Raw genomic sequence first — 19,349 nt, 5'->3', positions numbered from 1 at the left:
TGGGCTTCCTCTTTTCATCATAACCTACACCTAGCATCCTTCAGCCACCTTTCCAGACCCTCCATGAACCTGGGCAACTTTTCAAAATAAACTTATTCTTGTTAAGATCAGCCCTTACTCTTCTCTGAGAGTCAAAATTCAAGCTATGAAATAATGCCATTTGCAGCAACATGGATGGACCTAGAGGTTGCCATACTGAGTGAAGTAAGTCAGACAGAGAAAGACAAATATTGGGTTGGCCAAAAAGTTCATTCGGGTTTTTCCGTAACGTATAATGGAAAAACACAAACGAACTTTTTGGCCAACCCAATATCATATGATATCGCTTATATATGGAATCAAAGAAAAAGGGGTACAAATGAACCTATCTAAAAACAGAAATAGAGGCACAGATGTAGAAAACAAACTTATGGTTACCAGGTGGTAAGGGAGGAGGAGGGATAAATTGGGAGATTGGGATTGACATATATACACTACTATATATAAAACAGATAACTAATCAGGACCTACTACATAGCCCAGGGAACTCTACTCGATACTCTGTAATGACCTATATGGGAAAATAATCTAATAGAGTGGATATATGTATAACTGATTCACTTTGCTGTACAGCAGAAACTAACACAACATTGTAAATCAACTATACTCCAATAAATTTTTTTTTAAATTCAAGCTATGAATTCTTCTGCCCAAAATAGAACTGTCTATTAAATTACCTTGTAGAAGAATGACTGTAACTGCTTGGGTAGCTTTGTGTTGGAGATGGGACATCTTATCACTGATAACAAGCACAAAGGAAATATAGTAGCTTTGATTAATGCCAAAATGGAAGATGCAACAAAGGAGTTCAAAGAAAAGGTAAAAAGGTGTTTAAGTTGTAATAAAAAACATGCCCTCTCTCATCAGTGCTCTCATTCCTTACGTAACAGGGTATGATGAATACAGAGATGTAGATGCACATCTGAGAACTGGAGGGAAGGATTACAGAAAGATAACTTACTCCAAATATTCTTAGAGTAAATCAGTATAGCAGAAGTCACTATACTGACACAAGTACTTGCTAGTAAATTTATAAGCAAGTATTGACTTTTACTCGAAATTTAAAAACACAATTGAGCATAACAACCCTAAAACATGAAATACATTGTTTCTTCTAATTGATAAACATTATTACTATTCATGCACATCATTTGATCACCCCATACAATGTTTTATCGGACCTTCTCATATCACATGTTAAAAAAACGTAACAGCATTATCTTAATTTGTTGATGTTCAGATAAATACATAGAACTAGTAAAGAAACAAGGGTAAAGAAAGAAGAAGCTAACTTGCTATTGACAGAATCCACAAAAGAGTCTAGATTTGAATCAACTGAACAAATGTTTATAGAAAGCCTACAGCTGACTACAAAGTAAGACACACACACCCCTCTCCCCTGGCTTTTAGAAAGGTGGAAAAATTAATACAGAAACCTCTCAAGTCAGATCATAAGTACAACCGAGTATGAAGTACTGTCAGGATTTAGAATAGGGAAAGATAATATCTGGTTATGAGGGAATACAGACAGGCCTCACAGAAATGCCTGTGTCTCCCTGTCATTCTTTCATTTCTAAAAAGATTATGTTAACTTGAAAAAAACAGAAATATACAAAAACAAAGGGAAACATGACACCAAATATTACCACTTTCCTTCCTCTGGCTCAGTAGGTCTATCCTCCAGAAATAAAATATCTTAATAATTCGGTACTTAGTTTTTGAAATTTTTTAACACTAGATATATATTTTTAAAACAGTAAAAATCACAGTGGTGATTTAAAGGGGGACAGCCCATATTACTGTATAACTTGTTTGTTTAATTTACTATCTTGGTATCTTTGTAAGATGGCATATGAAAAGGAAAAAGGCACTCTCTCTTTGAGATGCCCAAGGCAATGGTGACCTTAATGGACATTCTTGCAAACCCTCTGATAGAATTTCTCAGCCAGAAAATAACTGAGAAGGTTCTTATCTAAGAATTTAGAAGGCTACACGTGGTCTGTATAGATCCACGCTCTTAAATGCAGTAGGCACTAGACACATTTGGCTATTTACATTTAAGTTAATTAATATTAAAAGCTCAGTTCCTTAGTCACAATAGCCACATTTCAAGATCTCACTCAATGGCCACATGCAGCTAGCAACCACCATATTGGACATCACAGATACAGAACATATCCATCATTGCAGAAAGTTCTACGGGACAATACTCACAGTAAATAAACCTGGTACTTTTATTTCACCTGGCTAGAGAATGGATTGGTCACAAAGACTGCATGGGTGACTAATGAAGAATAAAGATGAAGGCCACCCAAATCTGGAAGGCTCCCTCAGTGCCAAGGTGAACCACACTTAGTTGGCACTCATCACTCTGAACCAGAATGCTTCCCATATGTGAAAAGAGATGCCTGAGGGCTGATGGACTCATGGCCTCCCAGAAACCATGCACTTGGTGGCTGCTTATCACCTATATTCTTCACTCATGATTAGTAAAGTCTGGCTAATTTTACCAATGTACATATGTGGCACATGTCACAAGTCATAATCTTGTGCTATATCTCAAGTTAAGATCTATGATTCCAGAATAGCACTCAATTTAACACAACTGAACAGTATGGATGTACTATAATTTATTTAACCATAAATCTACTGATAGATATTTAGGCTGCTTCAAGTGTTTTGCTTGCACAAATACCACTGCAGTGAATGCTCATGTGCATAAATCTTTTACACATACATTTTATACAGATTATTATTCTGTAGGACAGAATGCTGGAAGTGGTTTTGCTGAGTCATAAAGTTGTGAACATTTGTAACTTTAATAGATACAGCAAACTACCTTTCTAAAAAGCTGTACCAATGTGTTCTCTCTCTAATAGTATAATAAAGCCCCTTTTATCCAGACTATTGCCATCACTGGATATTATGTCTTATTAATTTTTGCCGATATGTTTTTTACTTGCTTTTCCTTCAGCATTAGTAAGGACAAGATCTAGTTACATGTTAATTGGCTATTTGAAGATCCATAAATTGTCTTTTCATGGCTTTTTTTATATGCTTTTCCCTTTTATTTATTAACTTTACAAGGTAGTATGTCTTCTGCTGATTGATCGGTAGGAAGTACTCGTTTACTTGTGCTACTTTGTGTTTTATGTGCTGCAAACATCTGTCCTCTTCAACATCCACCCCTTTCCCCTGCTACCCAATTCTCCTCACCACTTCTGCCTTTTAACCTGGTTTAAGACACCTTTTGCCATCCATTAAGTTTGTATGTCATCAAATCTGTCGTTCTTCTCCTTTACGATTTCTAGGTTCTAAAACCTAAGTCTTCCTTAAGAAGTTGTTTCTTCATTCTAAGATTATAAACATAGCTTTCTGTATTTTCTTTTAAACTTTTAATATTTTTTTTTACATATAAAACTATCATCTGGGCTTCCCTGGTGGTGCAGTGGTTGAGAGTCTGCCTGCCGATGCGGGGGATGCGGGTTCGTGCCCTGGTCCGGGGGGATCCCGCGTGCCGCGGAGCGGCTGGGCCCGTGGGCCGTGGCCGCTGAGCCTTCGCGTCCGGAGCCTGCGCTCCGCTATGGGAGAGGCCACAACAGTGAGAGGCCCAAGTACCGCAAAAAAAAAAAAAAAAAAAAAAAAAAAAACCTATCATCTATCTGGAATTTACTTCTGCATATGGTGAGAGGTAAGGCTCCAACTTAATTTTCTTACAAATAGGTAGTCAATTGTTTCAGTATCATTTAGGGGAAAAAATTATCTTTACTCCACTGATTTGAAATGTCACATTTATCAAGTATTAATATCTTATAAGTATTTTAATCTGTTTCTGGGTTAACTATTTTGTTTTAATTACCAATTTAGCTAAACTCTTCTATCTTCTACGTTACAAAAAGTACAGACTTGAAAAGATTCAAGGTTCCAGTTCCACTAAGAGGTCCTTATTTTAATGAATAAGGCCACAGTTAGTGACTTGACAAAGAGGAGTTCTGGGCTTACAGTATGTTTTCAATCTACTTCTGTTACCAGCTTTGTTACATCCTCCTCAACAGCAGCACAGTGTTTGGCACATATCAGGACACTAAGTTGTCCTTTGTTGAATGAGTTAATGCTTAATAATGAGTTCAGTTTACTCAGAGGAAAGTACATAACTTCAAAGTCATTATTTGATCAGTGTCAACTTTCAGCTTACTAGCAATAAATCCTAGAAAGGGGAAGTAATAGTTTGCACTATTTAGGAATACAACAGCTTCACTAGAGCTACTAAAATAGTACATCTCCCCCCTGCATTATCTGTTGCAGTACATTATCTGCAACAGATAATGTTGCGGTGCATCTATGGGCCCCTTGGGCTGCTGGCCACTCCCCTCTCCTACTCTCTGAGATGTTGTACTGTCTCTGCAAATCTCCAAAGCCCCTCCCCATTGGAGGAAAACCTTCACATCTTCCCACCACAATGCCACAGACTCTGCCTTCCCTCCTATTAGAATAAGTGCTCCTGGTTAGGACAAACCTTCCCAGCTTACTTACTTCGGGGATTTTCTATCATCTCTCTTTCCTATACCATTCCTCTCTTCTAGATCATTCTCATCAGCAACTAACAAGTGTAAATAGCTTCATCTTAAAAAAAAAAAAAATCCTTGTCCTTAACCCACATCCCTCTCCAGCTACCACCACATTCAACTTTCCCCTCTATAGCAAAATTCCTTGAAAAAGTGCCTGGACTAGCTGTGCTTTTTCCCATTTCTTGAACCTACTCCATTCAAGTTTTACTCCCCACCATTCCCCTGAATTTGTTATGATCAGGTAACCATTAACCTCCAAGTTGTCAGAAACAACAGTCAGGTCTTGGTGTTCATCTTATAACTCCTATCAGCAACATCTGACTCAGTTGATCACTCCATCCCTGAAATAATTTCTTTATTTGGTCTCAAGGACCCCAAGTTTCCATGGTTTTTCATACTTTACTGGCTGCTCCTTCTCAGTCTCCTTAGATTAATCCCTCCACCCCATCTCTCTGATTTCTATACATAGAAGTGGCCCAGGGCTCAGTCCTCAAAACTCTTCTCTTTTCTATCCACACTTACTCTCTAGGTAATCTCATCTAGTCCCAAGGCTTAAATATCCTAGTGACTCTTAAATTTTGTATCTCCATATGCAACCTTAGCTCTGAACTAAAAAACTCATATATACACTTACACACTCAATATCTTCAGTTGTATGTCTAACCAATATATCAAACTTAGCAGGTCCAAGACCAAAATCAAAGTAAAACAAAACAACAGGAACAACAAAGCCCTGCTCTTTCTCCAGCATCCACCCAATTGAGTTACCACCCTAGCTAAGCAACCATTTGCTCTTGCCTCAGTTACTCTAAAAACCTTCTACCTGGTCTCTACTTCTGTTCTGCCACATCCCCTCTCCCCTAATTCTATTCTTCACAAGTAGCTCTCATGAACCTTCTAAATATAAACCAGACTATGTAACTCCTCTGCTCAAAATTTTCCAGTGGTGTTTCATCACTTGGAATAAAACCCAAAGACTGTCCATGGCCTGTAAAGTTGTGATCTGACCCCTGCTTATCTATCCAACTGTCAGCTCCACATCACTCACTCTTAACCAGCACAAACCAACTATCCTGTACATAAGGAAATAAATGGTGTCTCCTGTCTCATGGATACATCAAGCTAACTTCTACCCCAGGGACTCTGTATCTGCTCTTCCCTCTGCCTGATGCATTGTACCTACAGATGTCTGCATAGTATTTTTCTCATTTCATTTAGGTCACCTTCTCTCAATGTTTTAATCCTGATTTATTTTTCTTCAGAGTACTTAATATTACCTTACATTCTAGTATATATTGGTTTATTGTCAAACACCTTAACTAGAATATAAGCTCTATGAGACCATGGAATTTTTTTTTAATCTACTTGTTTATCCTCAGAAGCTAGAACAGTGCCTGAAACATAGTAGATACACAATAAATATTTGTTGAGGAAATGAGTAAGCAGATGAGCATTTATATAGTTTGATTATGAATGTGGCTTAATGATTCTAGCTTAATACATAATCCAAAAAAGCAAACCTATTTTTGGGTATTCATTACTCACTTTTCGTTGTTTTACAGAGTCCAATTTTATGAGCCAATATGAAGCCACTTTTGTTTTATGATACTTCCAGTTATCAATGATCTATTTTGGAGGAGAAACATTAAGAAATTTAATCTAATTAATTTGTGAAATGAAAGCACTATAATACTATTTGCAATAAAGAATGTCTAATTTCATAAAAAGACATGCGAAAAGACTTTCAAGGTAAGATAAAGAAGCCATCTGAATGTAAAGCTTTTCTCTTTTTGCTGTAAAAAGTACACAATCTCTAATGATTGAAAGTCAAATGTCTTCAGGAATATAAGGTTTGGGAAGAAGCCCAAAACATAGATTTTTTCATTTTAATTCCAAGAACTGTGTTTACAACATCATTCACAGTAACAAAATATTGAATAACACATTAGAAGATAGCCTATATTTAATTAGGATTCCATTATCCCCCTGTTTTGTTTTTTGTGCAAATTTGCAAAATTTTTGAATATATATTCTAGTTATATACATTATAACAAATAGATTAAAATAGTTGCTGCATAAGTAAACATATAGTAAATAATCTAATGTCTTGTATAATTATCAATATCTTTTATCAATTATATAAGCCTATATCCATATTCTTTATAGAACAATCACAGTAGCCACAAATATTAGTTCTACTCTCAGATTATCTAATTTTTCATCTAGCTGATTCAGAAAGGTATTACATAATTTATATCTCTAAGAAATAGAAATAAAATGTCTGGTACAAAAACATCCTACTTTATTGAATAAGATAACATATGTAAATAAAAATATATCTAGCATAATGCTTTATAACTAATGTTCATTTTTCTTCCTTTTCCCCTGATGTAACAAATAGCACCTCATTTGCAAACAAGATACCATTTCACTTTTTAAAAAATATATAACAAATGCAACGCATAATATTTGGGGATTTTGGTTATAACTAAGTTATGACTACAAAATACAAATTGCCATTATTGATTTGTTAACTAAGAAAGTCTTTTTTATTATTGTTTTTTGTTTGTTTTGTTTCTAGACAGCGCTTTAGACAGCTCTAAAGTAAAGCTAAAAAGTGAAAAAAGCCAAATGTATGGCTGTGGTTTTTATCCTACAACTGGCCACTAGATGGTGCCTTCTCCTCTGGATAAAAAAAAAAAAAAACCAAAAACCACGGAAACCAGAAAACAACGTTCTATTCTGAGGAATTATCTAAGAATGACAGTTTGAAAAGAACGCTTGAATGAAGAAATAGAACTCTTAGTGAAGAAATGCTCTTTCACCAAAAATATTCTAATAACTTGGACCTTCTTTCTAAATTAGGAGTAAGTCATTGACTTAATGTGACTTTTAGGACTCTGACATTTTAGAACGTTCCACTGGGTGGTGCAAATGCTTGTGTAACAAAAAAACACACAACATAAGCCATTTCAAACTCTAACACCATGCAAGGTGTCACATTCAAATATTCTTGACACTTTATGCCCATGGCCCCACTTTTTTCCTTATTATCTCATTCCATATTAGATCTTTCTAAATTGTTATAGAAGCAGGCTTAACTTGATGTGTCTTTAATCATTAAGAACAATAATTATTTAACACCAATTATTTTCACTTGATGAAGCATCATTAAAATAGGACTATAGGGCTTCCCTGGTGGAGCAGTCATTGAGAGTCCGCCTGACGATGCAGGGTACACGGGTTCGTGCCCCAGTCCGGGAAGATCCCACATGCCGCGGAGCGGCTAGGCCTGTGAGCCATGGCCGCTGAGCCTGTGCGTCCGGAGCCTGTGCTCCGCAACGGGAGAGGCCACAACAGTGAGAGGCCCGCGTACCGCAAAAAATAAAAATAAAAATAAATCGGACTATACACTAAAAGATATTTTGCATTGCTGATTATAAATGTGATCTCACTGCTCATGAATCATAACAATTAAAATAACCCCTGTATCTTCTAAAGCTTGTGGAGGTTGAAAAGAACATCAATTAAGTTTACTATGTCATTAAGGATAATGCCATCAAGCAATAAAATTTAATATTTTAAGAAGAAGAATTAAAAGGTATGAGCTCCTTGGTATTTTATATACATCAAATACTCACATCTTCTATCAGAAGTAATGATTCTGCATCTGATTTTCCTGGAAACCGGATCTTCATGTCCTTGAGAACAAATAAGGTCTGACTTGTTAGATCATCTTCTTGTTCTTTTGGTCTCAGTTGCCGCAAAGACTCACTCTTAAATTTGAAAGAATACAGATATTTGGAGGGGGTCTTATTTCATTGTGCCACTATAATCTGAAAGATATTTCTAGGTAAAAATGATGCACTTTTAATTGAAAAAATAACAATGAAAGAGGAAGAAAATAATGTTTTTACATTTATTCTTAGCATTAAAATCTTAGGATTAAAAGGGAATGATTTCCCAAGAGTGTCTTTCACACTTCTACACAATTGTATTTTATGTAGCTCAAAATACTAAAACAAAAATACAAGTGTTTAAAAAAGACTTCCTGGTCAGTTTCATTTTCTACATATACCTTAGGCAATTCTTGATTAGAAGAAAAAGCATTCATTGTACCCAGTGAAATTCATTCACTTATATTCTTCAGACTCTTCCCTTTGGAAGCAACATCCACATTAAATAAACAAATTAAATAAGTCCCTGGTCTATGTGAAGGTACATGGAGATATCTATTTGAGCATTTACAAGTAAGCCTGGTTGTAAAATAAATTCATTGACTTCCTCAATACTGAATCTCTGGGTTTTATGCTAAGCTATACACACACACACACACACACACACACACACACATATATAAAACTAATACCATATGTTAATATACAGAAAACATTATAAACAATGCCGTACTTCAGTGCTCTAAGGATAATTTACCAATAGTTTATTTTTTTAAACTATTAATCAATAGTCCCATTAAGGAAAATTTTCCATACAACAAATTTCCCCAAATTTACAGATATACTGTACCATACACTGCAAAATCACATATTTACTCAGATGATTTTCAACAAAATTATCCTACTCCATCAGCAAATGGAAAATAAAATACTATTCTCAGTGTTCATCCTCAAGTTCTGTGATACAGTGAAATCTGCCTTTTAAGAGTCCATACTCAGTTATAGGTAAAGAAAGATGAATAAACCCAAATTCTAGGAGACCATGAGTTGAATTATAGAAAGGATCTGAAGTTCAATCTGTCCTCCTCCCAGCTAATCTCTTTGCCACTTAAATTCTAAATACAGCGCTAATCTCAGGGGAGCAAAACAGAAGACTTACCATCGGAGAGTCAGTAGAGCTGGCATCATTACTTTGAGGCAGATGCCTCATGTAGGAGGAAGCACGGTTTAAAGAATGTGACCGAGACCCTGAAGCTGACTGGGATGATGATATCACTTGTTGAGCAGAAAAGGGGCGGTTGTCTGCACTGGATGGTGATTGAGAAGAGATGGACCGAGGGCAACTGACTGAACGCCTTATGGAGCCTATGGATGATGGAGAGGAGGGATCGCACAGTAGCAGAGTTAGTAGAAGTTCTCCAGTGTATTGGATCTATACAAAGTAATAATTAGCAGGGTGGCAGTAAATGTCAAAGCATAGGCATCATCATGAGAATATGAGTTTGGAGTAAATTCTCCAATTTAAGCAGTGAACTTGGTGCAGAACCCCTGTCATGTATAAAGAATGGCTATCATGAGAATAATACTTAAACGGTACTTTAATGTTCTATTCTCAAAACATGACATAAAAGGAACAAAAGAAAGGAATGCTAACATGTATGGAGCACCTTCTATAAACCAGGCATCATGCTAGGTGCTTCACTTTTATTTTTGTTCTCACAGAAACCCTGTGAAGTACAATCTCCATCACCTGTAGACTCAGAGAAAGAAATTTCTCAAGGTCACAAGACAAGAAAGTTACTAAGTTCAGATTTAAATCCTGACTTAATGGCAGCAACCTCCCTCTTTCTATAATGTCATGATGCCACCTACTATCTTCGGACTAGACTGGTCACTTATTAGAATCTGTGTAGAGATTAGAAATAGAATATTTTACAGCAGAATTCATAGGGGGAAATGGATAGGAGTCTATAGAATGGCCAGGATAAATGGATGTTATAAAATTTAGGGCCCATGAGAATAAAATAATAATAATAAAGCAGAAGAAAAACAAAGATTATCCTAATGAAGTTTAAATATGTAACTGGTTATTATAAGAGTAGTACTAGACAGATAAGTATTCTTATTCACAGGACAGAAGAATTTTAAAAATTAGATTTACATTCCTATAGTAAAAGATTTAAGTGAAGAAAAATGTCTGGATCAAAAGGGTTGTTATCAGAACAACTACGGAAAATCATAGAACACCTTCCTCAGGGCATATTGAGAACATTTACAAAAGAGAACCAACTGTTGCAGGTAAATTTTAATTCCTGACACAGAGAAATAGAATATCACTCAACATTATAAACATTTATATCTTTTTTAGTACATATATTCTATATACCCTCTGTTGTATATTCTCTCTCTGCTTGGGAAATATATCAATCACTCTTCATTAATTAAATAATTTAATAAAGCTCACACGAAGGCAGGTTGAATACCCAAATATTTCTCTTCATTAACTGTTGAAAAAAATTTAAACCTTTATAAAGGCAATGGACATGAACCTTATATTTAGGGAAGTATTTCTAAAGGATATTTTGAATTGATGATAAGTCTAATAGTCCTCTTTTGGTTCCAGAGAGGACCAAAAAAGTATACTCAATCAAGCTATAAAATATGTTAAAAAAAAAACAACCTTCCATTTGTTCCAGCTATTAACCGCCTTCTGAACCTGAAAGTCACACTATTTTTTTAAAGAACAGTGCTTCTAAAAAGGGCTGCGTGGAGTACATAACACTGGTCAATCTTCTACTAAGAACTACCCATAAGCATGTACTAATATCTACATCTTGGCCCTTCAAGGGCTTATGATGATGGGTTTGGACATAGTCACCAGAGATTTCCATTTTTTCCTCTGTATACACTAGAATTCAGACAGAATAACTAAATAGCTAGACATGCCAATGATACTTAGGTAGATTAACAAAAAATGGTTGAAACTTGCATACACAAATAATCTGAGAAAAAAATACTTCATATAGTTTTGCGTAGGACTACCATATATCAAATCTAAATATATCCTTTGGTACTGTAACAAGTTTAAATTGCCTAAATTAACTATCTACAACAGAAAGCATTGTACATAATCTGGATTTTTGTCCTCGGTTATCAACATCCCTTTGTAGAGAAAACTCAAGGAGTGTTTGTGGCTAAAATATTCCTTAGTGTAAGATTAAAGAGGGAATATAAAACAAATTGAAACCCTTGCTGCAATTCTTAATGACTATAAAAACAAATAACCAATAAGGAAAAAGATATTAATTGAAATAGACTAGCTTTAAAATGTGAATTTATACTTAAAAACATTTCTAGTACACTATTTGTCTGATCTCAATTTATTAACCTATTGGTCTGAGAAGAAAGAAGAATCTAGGAGCCATAGGAGCCCTAGCAATTTTTTCTCACCACTACCCTTATCCTCTGTCAGTTCCTGCTGTTAAGGATACACACATTAGCCAATAGGAAAAGGTCTCCAAAACTGACAAAATTTAGACAGAACAATGTCAGCTTCCAAAAGAGAAAGAGAGCCATACTTACACAGAGATGCACTGAAAGTACTTAAGGAGTCTTTAAAAAAAAGGGAAATAATACATAAAATAGCTTACAAACTCTGGAACAGGTGCTCAATAAACATATATTAAAGGAGTAAATAAACAAATGAAATGGAACATAATACATTATTTCCCCTCCAAACACATAAGCCCTCAAAGATAGGAACTTTAGCACGTATCTTTATGGAATAACTTGGAAGTAAAAGAAAGACCATTAAAAATCTTCAACTATTAGGTCTGCATTCCTTATGCATTTTCTCATAAGTCTGGAAGGCCAGGTTTAAAACATACATATTATCAGGTAACTATTAAACCACTGCTGGAGATAGAGCAACAAAGGCTCAGAAATGTGTTTATCATGTGATTGGACTGGTCCCTTTGTGGAGCCCTAGAACGAGGGCAAGGCAAACAGAGAGATGAGAAACAGAGGTTAAGGAAAGTCCTGCTTTGAAGGCAGCATCAGGAAGGGGTATCCGACTGAGCGTGGGCAACAGCAGTACCACACTGGACATCTGGGGATGAAAGAGGAATAACAGACACAATAGTGGACATTTGGGATCGAAGAAGGAATGAAAGACAGGAGAATGGAAGAGAGAGAAAATGGGAAAAGGAATAAAAGAGGAAAGAGGAAAAAGGCAGCAGGAAAGGAGGGAGACAGAGAAGCTGGTTGGTTCCTCTCCTGAATACTTCCTTCCTATACACCGAAGCCCTGAATGAAGTGCTTACCCGTGACGAAAATGGGAGGGAACAAAACTTCCAACTATTTCACAATTGTGTGGCTCACAGATACATTCAAGTCAAATGCCTAGGGAGGTACACACATTTTTAAAAACAGGCGAGAATATGAAACAAAATGAGTGCCAGAGTGGGGAATGCAATGAGAGAATATTTGGGCTTAAAAGAGAATGCAGTCATCAGATCAACCATGAGGCACATTGTATACAATTCATGCAGAAATCTAGGACTTAACAAAAACTTTGAAATATAGAAGAATGGACTGTAGAGATCCTTAAGTCAACTCTTTTGTTTTCTATTTGCAGACCCCGAAAAGTTGTGGGATCCAGATCTAATCAAGGTCTGGTTGGAGAAGGAAGTGGGATAGAATCCAGGTCTCCTCACACACAAGGGTTCATTTGGCCCAAGGTCTTTTTATTGAGTTCAGTAATTTCAGTTCCATAATTTTTCACATAACAACGAAATTAGAAGAAATTAACTTACTGGAGGGTGGAATTAATCTGTAGTGGTTGGACTGTTTAAGATTATATGTAACTTGCTTTTCTCTTTTCTTATTTTGGTACTCTTTTTCATTTTCTTCTGATTCTGAAGAGCTGCTGCTACTACCATAGCTGCTGTCACTGCTGTAGTACTTCTGTCTTTTTGTTATCTCGGTACTCTCGGGCATGGAAGACAGAGGCTAAAATGGAAGGAAATTTGATATTTTGTTAAAATTCAAAAAGGCTCATTCACATGATTAGTTACTATTTTTATTTTCCCACTTATGATTACTGCTTTTCACTTAAGCCCGAAAAATCCCCCAAAGTACTACTGCTCTAATGCTATCCACTAACTGTTCTGTTTCTGTGAAATATTCTTTCTTAAATAATATAGTTCAGTTGTGATGAGGAAAATGCTGTTTATACATGATTCAAATAAAGGACCAAAATATCCACAAAGAATAACAAAATAAAGAAAAAACATTTAAGATAAAAACATAAAAATCAAACATAGCTTTTCTTCATTCCATGCTGAATGATTACTCATCACCCATCAAGAGTCAGAGGTATACCTCTGTTGTATCCCTAATGCTCAAAATCACTCAACAAATGTGTATTTGTGTGTGTGTGTGTGCACTTGTGAGAGAGAGAGAGAGAGAGAGAGAGGAGAGAAGGAGGGGAAGGGCAAGAGAGGCAAAAGTAAAATAAAATAAGGAAGCAGCAGCCAGAGAAACCACTCTACGTAAAATAATCCACTATCAATAAAGTAGGACACATCTTAAAACAGAGCCTATGAGCCTATGATACACTCAGATAATATGCAACAAGAAACAAGGTATTCCTCACATGTCTAATTTCTCTTTGGACATTTCTAGAAACAAAAATGTTTAGTTAATTATCCACTTTCCAAATTGGCCATGCACAAACTCACAGCTTTTCTTGGAGGATTCCTACCTCTGTTACCTAGGATCTGGCCATAATGGAGCAACATTACTTTTCATTGCCCACACTACATTTTCAAAAAGGGATATAATGTAAAAATCAGTATGGCATAAATATTTTTAGAGGATAAGTGCCATGTAGAAGGGTAAATCTGTAAAGATTGAAAACGCCAGGCTATCATGTTCCAATATCTCCATCAGAATCACTTGTCTCTGAATCTCCCAATCAATGTGCTTCCAATGATGCCAGCTGAAGGAATAAAAGATAAGGAAAGTGGGACATCTTCACTTCAGAAAGAATGTGCACAACCAAGAGCACGACAGTTCTGTAACTTAGTCATTTTAAGAGACAATTACACATGCCACATGCCTCTTATTCCTCCTGGGGAAAGTTCCTGCAGTTGTATACTAGTTTCTTGTTCTCTGTTAAATCAAACAAAAATGCTTTAATGTTAGCATATACCATAATGAAATCCTTGGTTACCCTGAGATTTCATTGAAATAAGGTATACCCTCTCATATAACAGTGTAGGATGAAAGATAAAGAAAGAAATAGCATTTCACGAAGTGCCTGGAATCCATAGTAAGCCAAAGCATGATGTTCTTAAAGTTACTGTCTTAGCAAAGGATGAAAAATAACCAAGGCAGGGAAGTAGTTTAATACACTAAGGTACCAACTTGTGTTTAAAAATATGTTCTCCTGGGCTTCCCTGGTGGCGCAGTGGTTGAGAGTCCGCCTGCCGATGCAGGGGACACGGGTTCGTGCCCCGGTCAGGGAGGATCCCACATGCCGCGGAGCGGCTGGGCCCGTGAGCCATGGCCACTGAGCCTGCGCGTCCAGAGCCTGTGCTCCGCGACGGGAGAGGCCACAACAGTGAGAGGCCCGCGTACCGAAAAAAAAAAAAAAAAAGTTCTCCTTTTGATAGTCTAATATTTACTGAGCACTAACAAGGTTCAAAGAGATATGCATAAAAACATTTACCAGTAACACAATCATCAAACATTTTGATAGTCTTGGGGAATATGAATTCTAGAGGAAGGATGCTTCTTCAGAAGTCTAGCATACCCAGAAGAAACAGTGGCACAATCAGGCTTGCTAATAGTGCCTTCCTTCAAGTAGGCAAACAGCTTTAAAGTTTCTTAAGGAGCTTGACTACATAATGAGTTACTCAATCCTATAAAGGATCACAAAGGAAAACAGATAGTTGAACCTTTGTGTTATATATGCATTTGGGATTTGTTAACCAATACACTGTTAAAGCAATAAGTAATAAGAAGTCACAGCAACATAAACTCCAAACAGTGCCATAACTACAATTTGGAATTTGTAAACCTGCTCAAGTTCTGACACAAACCATACCATTTATTTTTGTGTCCAATTGTATTATGAACTGCCTCATATATTAAAATATATATAAATGGCATAAAGAATAATAAAACAAATACCAAGTACCTAGCACTTGGCTGAAGAACAATGCTAATACTTTATGTGATATTATTTACATAGCTAATTAATACTTCTTAGATTCTCAAATAAGTGAAAAGTTATTTCTCCCAAGTTTATTTTAACCTTGATAACCTTCAATTATTCTACCAGTAAAGACACTGGAAATCAGTGTTTGACATGTGATAACAACCCTCTAAAGAGGAAAGGCTGCTTTGAAGTTTGGCTCACTCCAGACCCTCAGTAAACCTAAGGTTAGAAGTTATAAAAATACTTTTACTTCAGACTGATTATGCAGTTTTCAACACTTCGAAATATTTCTGGTGTTAATAACTATAGGAACTAACCAATTCATTTCATTTCAACGAATACATTGTTAGTTCCTACAATTTGCCTGGAATAAGAGGGTTTGAAAAATACACAGTGTGAATTCTGCCCTCTAGGAGGTTATATTTTTATTTGGATGATAAGCCTTGTATGATGAAGCAAAGGAAAATATAAGACAGTAGAAGACTGACTTAGAGCCTTTGCATTTGCCAATCTGCCATGAATATTGTGCCTCCAGGTTGCCTCATATCTGGTATGCCAAATTGCTAAATAATTAATATACAAAGTTTAGAGACTTTCCAGTGTTTTCCAAAATGAAGCAATAACTCATGAAGGTATTCACTTTTACAGATACTCTAAAAAAATATTTGTTCCAAAGGAATTATCAACAACATCTTCTACAGTTCTTTGATATAGAATACATAATTCAGAAGAACAGTGCCTGACATTCAAGGTGTCTGGTCTTTATCAGATATGTATCTTTTACCAGGTTCATCTTGCAGCAATTTACTCTCCAAGAATCTTCCATCTGAGTCACACCAAATTCCTTGTCATTTCTCCAACACCCTAGGCAGCATCATACCTCCATGTCTTTGCCTTTAATGTTCAATTCAAATGGCACTGCCTTTATGAAGCCATCCGTAATCTACCAATCCCTTTCTTCTCTATGTTGCTGTAGCACTTCCCATTCCCTTAATTACAGTACTTGCCACAATATACCCTGGTTTTGGGTTCACCTATCTGCCCTTCCACTAGTCAGTGAGGTCCTTGTGGACACATTCAACAAATTTAACTAATGGTTTTGAGAACCTACTAAGTGCCAGATGCTGTGCTAGGTGCTAGAGATGTAAAGATGAAATACACCCCTTATCCTCGAGGAACTTACAAGCTCATACTAAGGCAAGCATGCAAACAATTATTTGTCACAGCTGCTCTATAAAAGTGTCATTTGTGGTACAGCAATAGAAGGAGGGGACAGAAGATCCAAGTCCAACTAGGAGAATGAGGGAAGATTTCACAAAAGCAGTAATGGTTCAGCTGGATTCGGAGGGGGGGTCTCTAATCAATCAAGCAATGAATAAATTATTCTTTTAGTAGGCAAGCATTCCACACGTATAGAAAAATCATGAAAGCATGACAGAGCATGAGGTATGTGAGGACATAGTAATAGTTCAGCATTGCTGAAATGTAAAGTGAAAAAAAGCAGAATGAAAAAACTTTCCAAGACTTTACAAATTCAACTCTTTCCTACTCTACTAGCAAGGACTTTGACATATAACAAAAGAACATGTGGATGTCATCACCACAGAGCAGATGAAGGTAAAGCAAACACCTGCCTACTTTTGCCAGCATGACAGCTTTCTATGTCTTCCTAGAAACTGTAACTATTTTTCCTCACAAACTTTCAATATTTCTGTGCCAGCAAAAGATGGGGCTCCCCATTAGGATCTCTGTAGTCATGATTTGCCTGATCTATAATGCTACACATCTCTAATAATTATATGTTTGGAGATAGGAAAACATAATACTGAGTATAGAATAAGGGTACCAGTTCTAGGTCCTGCTTGGCCCTGACTCACAGGGCTTTCACTAGATAAAGGAAAGAGTCAGAAAATAAGGAAAACTATCAAAACAAAACAAAGCTTCTCCTGAGTATAAGAAAGCATGATCTTCCCAATTCTATCTTCACTGGAAACATAGTCCACAGAGTTCCTTGAAAGTGGCATCAGTCATTCTTATAGTGAGAAGTACGATGGGAAAATCAACTGTCTTTAGTAGAGTCTACTCTGATATTAAGGAAGATAAAGGTACTGCACCTTTGGTCCTCGAGACTTGGCAGTTTTGCCCATCAACTTTTCGTCATCAATTTCACATTGTTCCAGAAGATCCAAAATATCTTCCTCCTTAAAAAATATTTAATTAAAATCGTGATCACTAATGGATCCAGAATCAATTAAAAGATTATTAATCTTGTATACAAAAAGGATTCCAAAAAGTATTTAACAAAGATTGCTCAGATCAAATGAGAAATAAAGGCTCATGGCAAACCCTCTTAAAGAAACTTTCACTGGAACCTGGCAATAAAGATAATACTTAGCTGAAATCTATTATGTATTGATTATCATAAACAAATATATCCTTATGTTTTAGTATACTATTAAAATCTTAGAATACAATACTTCAATAAATTAGCCTATTGGACACTTTAAAATTTCTAAAAGTTCACTCTAATTTTTCCAGACTGCAATTTCATCAATTATTGCTGTATCAATTAGTGGAAAATAATATTACGACTGCAGACAGAACACTGGTGATTGGCCTAATAGTTTCATTTAGAACAATCTAATGTTAGTATTTAGGTAATAGGCACAATTTAATGAAACTTTTAAATTTTTAACTATTGCACACGAGTATCTTTAGAACTTTATGAAAGGTTTTCACTCTATAGGCCTAACTCCTTTTCTCGTGCTCTTCTAGAGTCACTTTGAAGTCAAAGGGTAAAGTTAAAAAAACATACACCCAAGTGGATGTTGAGCAAACCAGAGCAATAGGAGTACAACAGCTTTACTAAACGAGGTAGAGTTAACTGCTTTCATTAAGTTATTTATTCAACCTATAAAAATATCACAACTTCATTTATATATTTATGATTTATATGTTTCTTTTTTTAAAAAAAGGGTTTTAGAGAAACTAGAAATCTCACTGTGCAATGGAAATCTGTAAAATAGGTTACTCTTCATCCCAATCTAAGATTTAGCTATTAAAATATCAAAAGACTCTTAATATAAAGTTTGATTAAACAATAATCCTACAAAGGATTCCAAAGACAGCAGTACAAGACAGTTGAAAAGTAAGGAATTCTGCTTCTGTTTAGGAGAAAGAAGGTCATATAGACAGCATTTTCATCATAAGAGCTATAAAAAGATGATAAACTAAATAATCATATTTTTTAAGACATTAGAAAGCTGTGGATAAAAGTAGTGTAAAAGGAATTATACCAGAGAGGGAAAAGTTCTCTCTAGGTGAGCAGAAATAAGTGGCCACTTTCTACTTTACGTTCATTTGTCAGGTCTGGACACAGATGAACAGAGATTAGGTCTATAATAGAGAGATTCTGTGGGGGTAAAGAGAATCCAATGGAGTTTTCAAAGGTCATGTGGGCTACTGAGACACCTAGAAGAGCCCCACAGAGCTGGTTCTCTTCGCCTGCTGGGTCTTTCCAATAGCAATTTTAGTTGAGTATGTAGTAGAATAGGAGGATAGAGGCATGGATGGAAAACCAGAACTAGAGAGAAGCTCACGTGCTGCAACAAAGAGCCTGCGCTGCAACGAAAGATCCCGCATGCCTCAATGAAGACCCATGTGCTGCAACTAAGACCCGCCACAGCCAAAAAAATTAATTAAATAAAATAAATAAATAAAACTCTATAACCATCGCCTGTAGTGCTCACATTTTCAAGTAGACTTGGACATTCACTAATATAAGTACCATATTGAGTTAAAGCAAGTCTCAATTTATTTTACAAGATTGAAATCAGAATA

The 19,349-nt window shown here is 36.0% G+C and overlaps 1 protein-coding gene across 7 annotated transcripts in view; it reads right to left on the bottom strand.

Moving 5' to 3' along the window:
• The window catches only part of TTLL7 (tubulin tyrosine ligase like 7), a 150,962-nt gene that overhangs the window by 26,259 nt on the left and 105,354 nt on the right, over positions 1 to 19,349 (bottom strand). For 6 of the 7 annotated variants that reach the window (XM_059047473.2, XM_067043669.1, XM_067043682.1 and 3 more), the window contains 5 exons: positions 17,624 to 17,710; positions 13,099 to 13,294; positions 9,444 to 9,649; positions 8,249 to 8,383; positions 6,153 to 6,233 (listed from right to left, as the gene is read on the bottom strand). In XM_059047473.2, coding sequence (XP_058903456.1) covers positions 6,153 to 6,233; positions 8,249 to 8,383; positions 9,444 to 9,649; positions 13,099 to 13,294; positions 17,624 to 17,710 — 705 coding nt within the window. Of the gene's footprint in view, positions 1 to 740; positions 779 to 6,152; positions 6,234 to 8,248; positions 8,384 to 9,443; positions 9,650 to 13,098; positions 13,295 to 17,623; positions 17,711 to 19,349 lie in introns of those variants that run through there. The other variant, XM_067043705.1, reaches the window with a different exon arrangement.

The sequence above is a fragment of the Kogia breviceps genome, chromosome 1 (genome assembly GCF_026419965.1).
Source record: "Kogia breviceps isolate mKogBre1 chromosome 1, mKogBre1 haplotype 1, whole genome shotgun sequence".
In the NCBI taxonomy this organism is placed as follows: domain Eukaryota; kingdom Metazoa; phylum Chordata; class Mammalia; order Artiodactyla; family Physeteridae; genus Kogia; species Kogia breviceps.
Note: the sequence above shows the minus strand (reverse complement) of the source record. Positions and strands in the feature narration are given on the sequence as shown.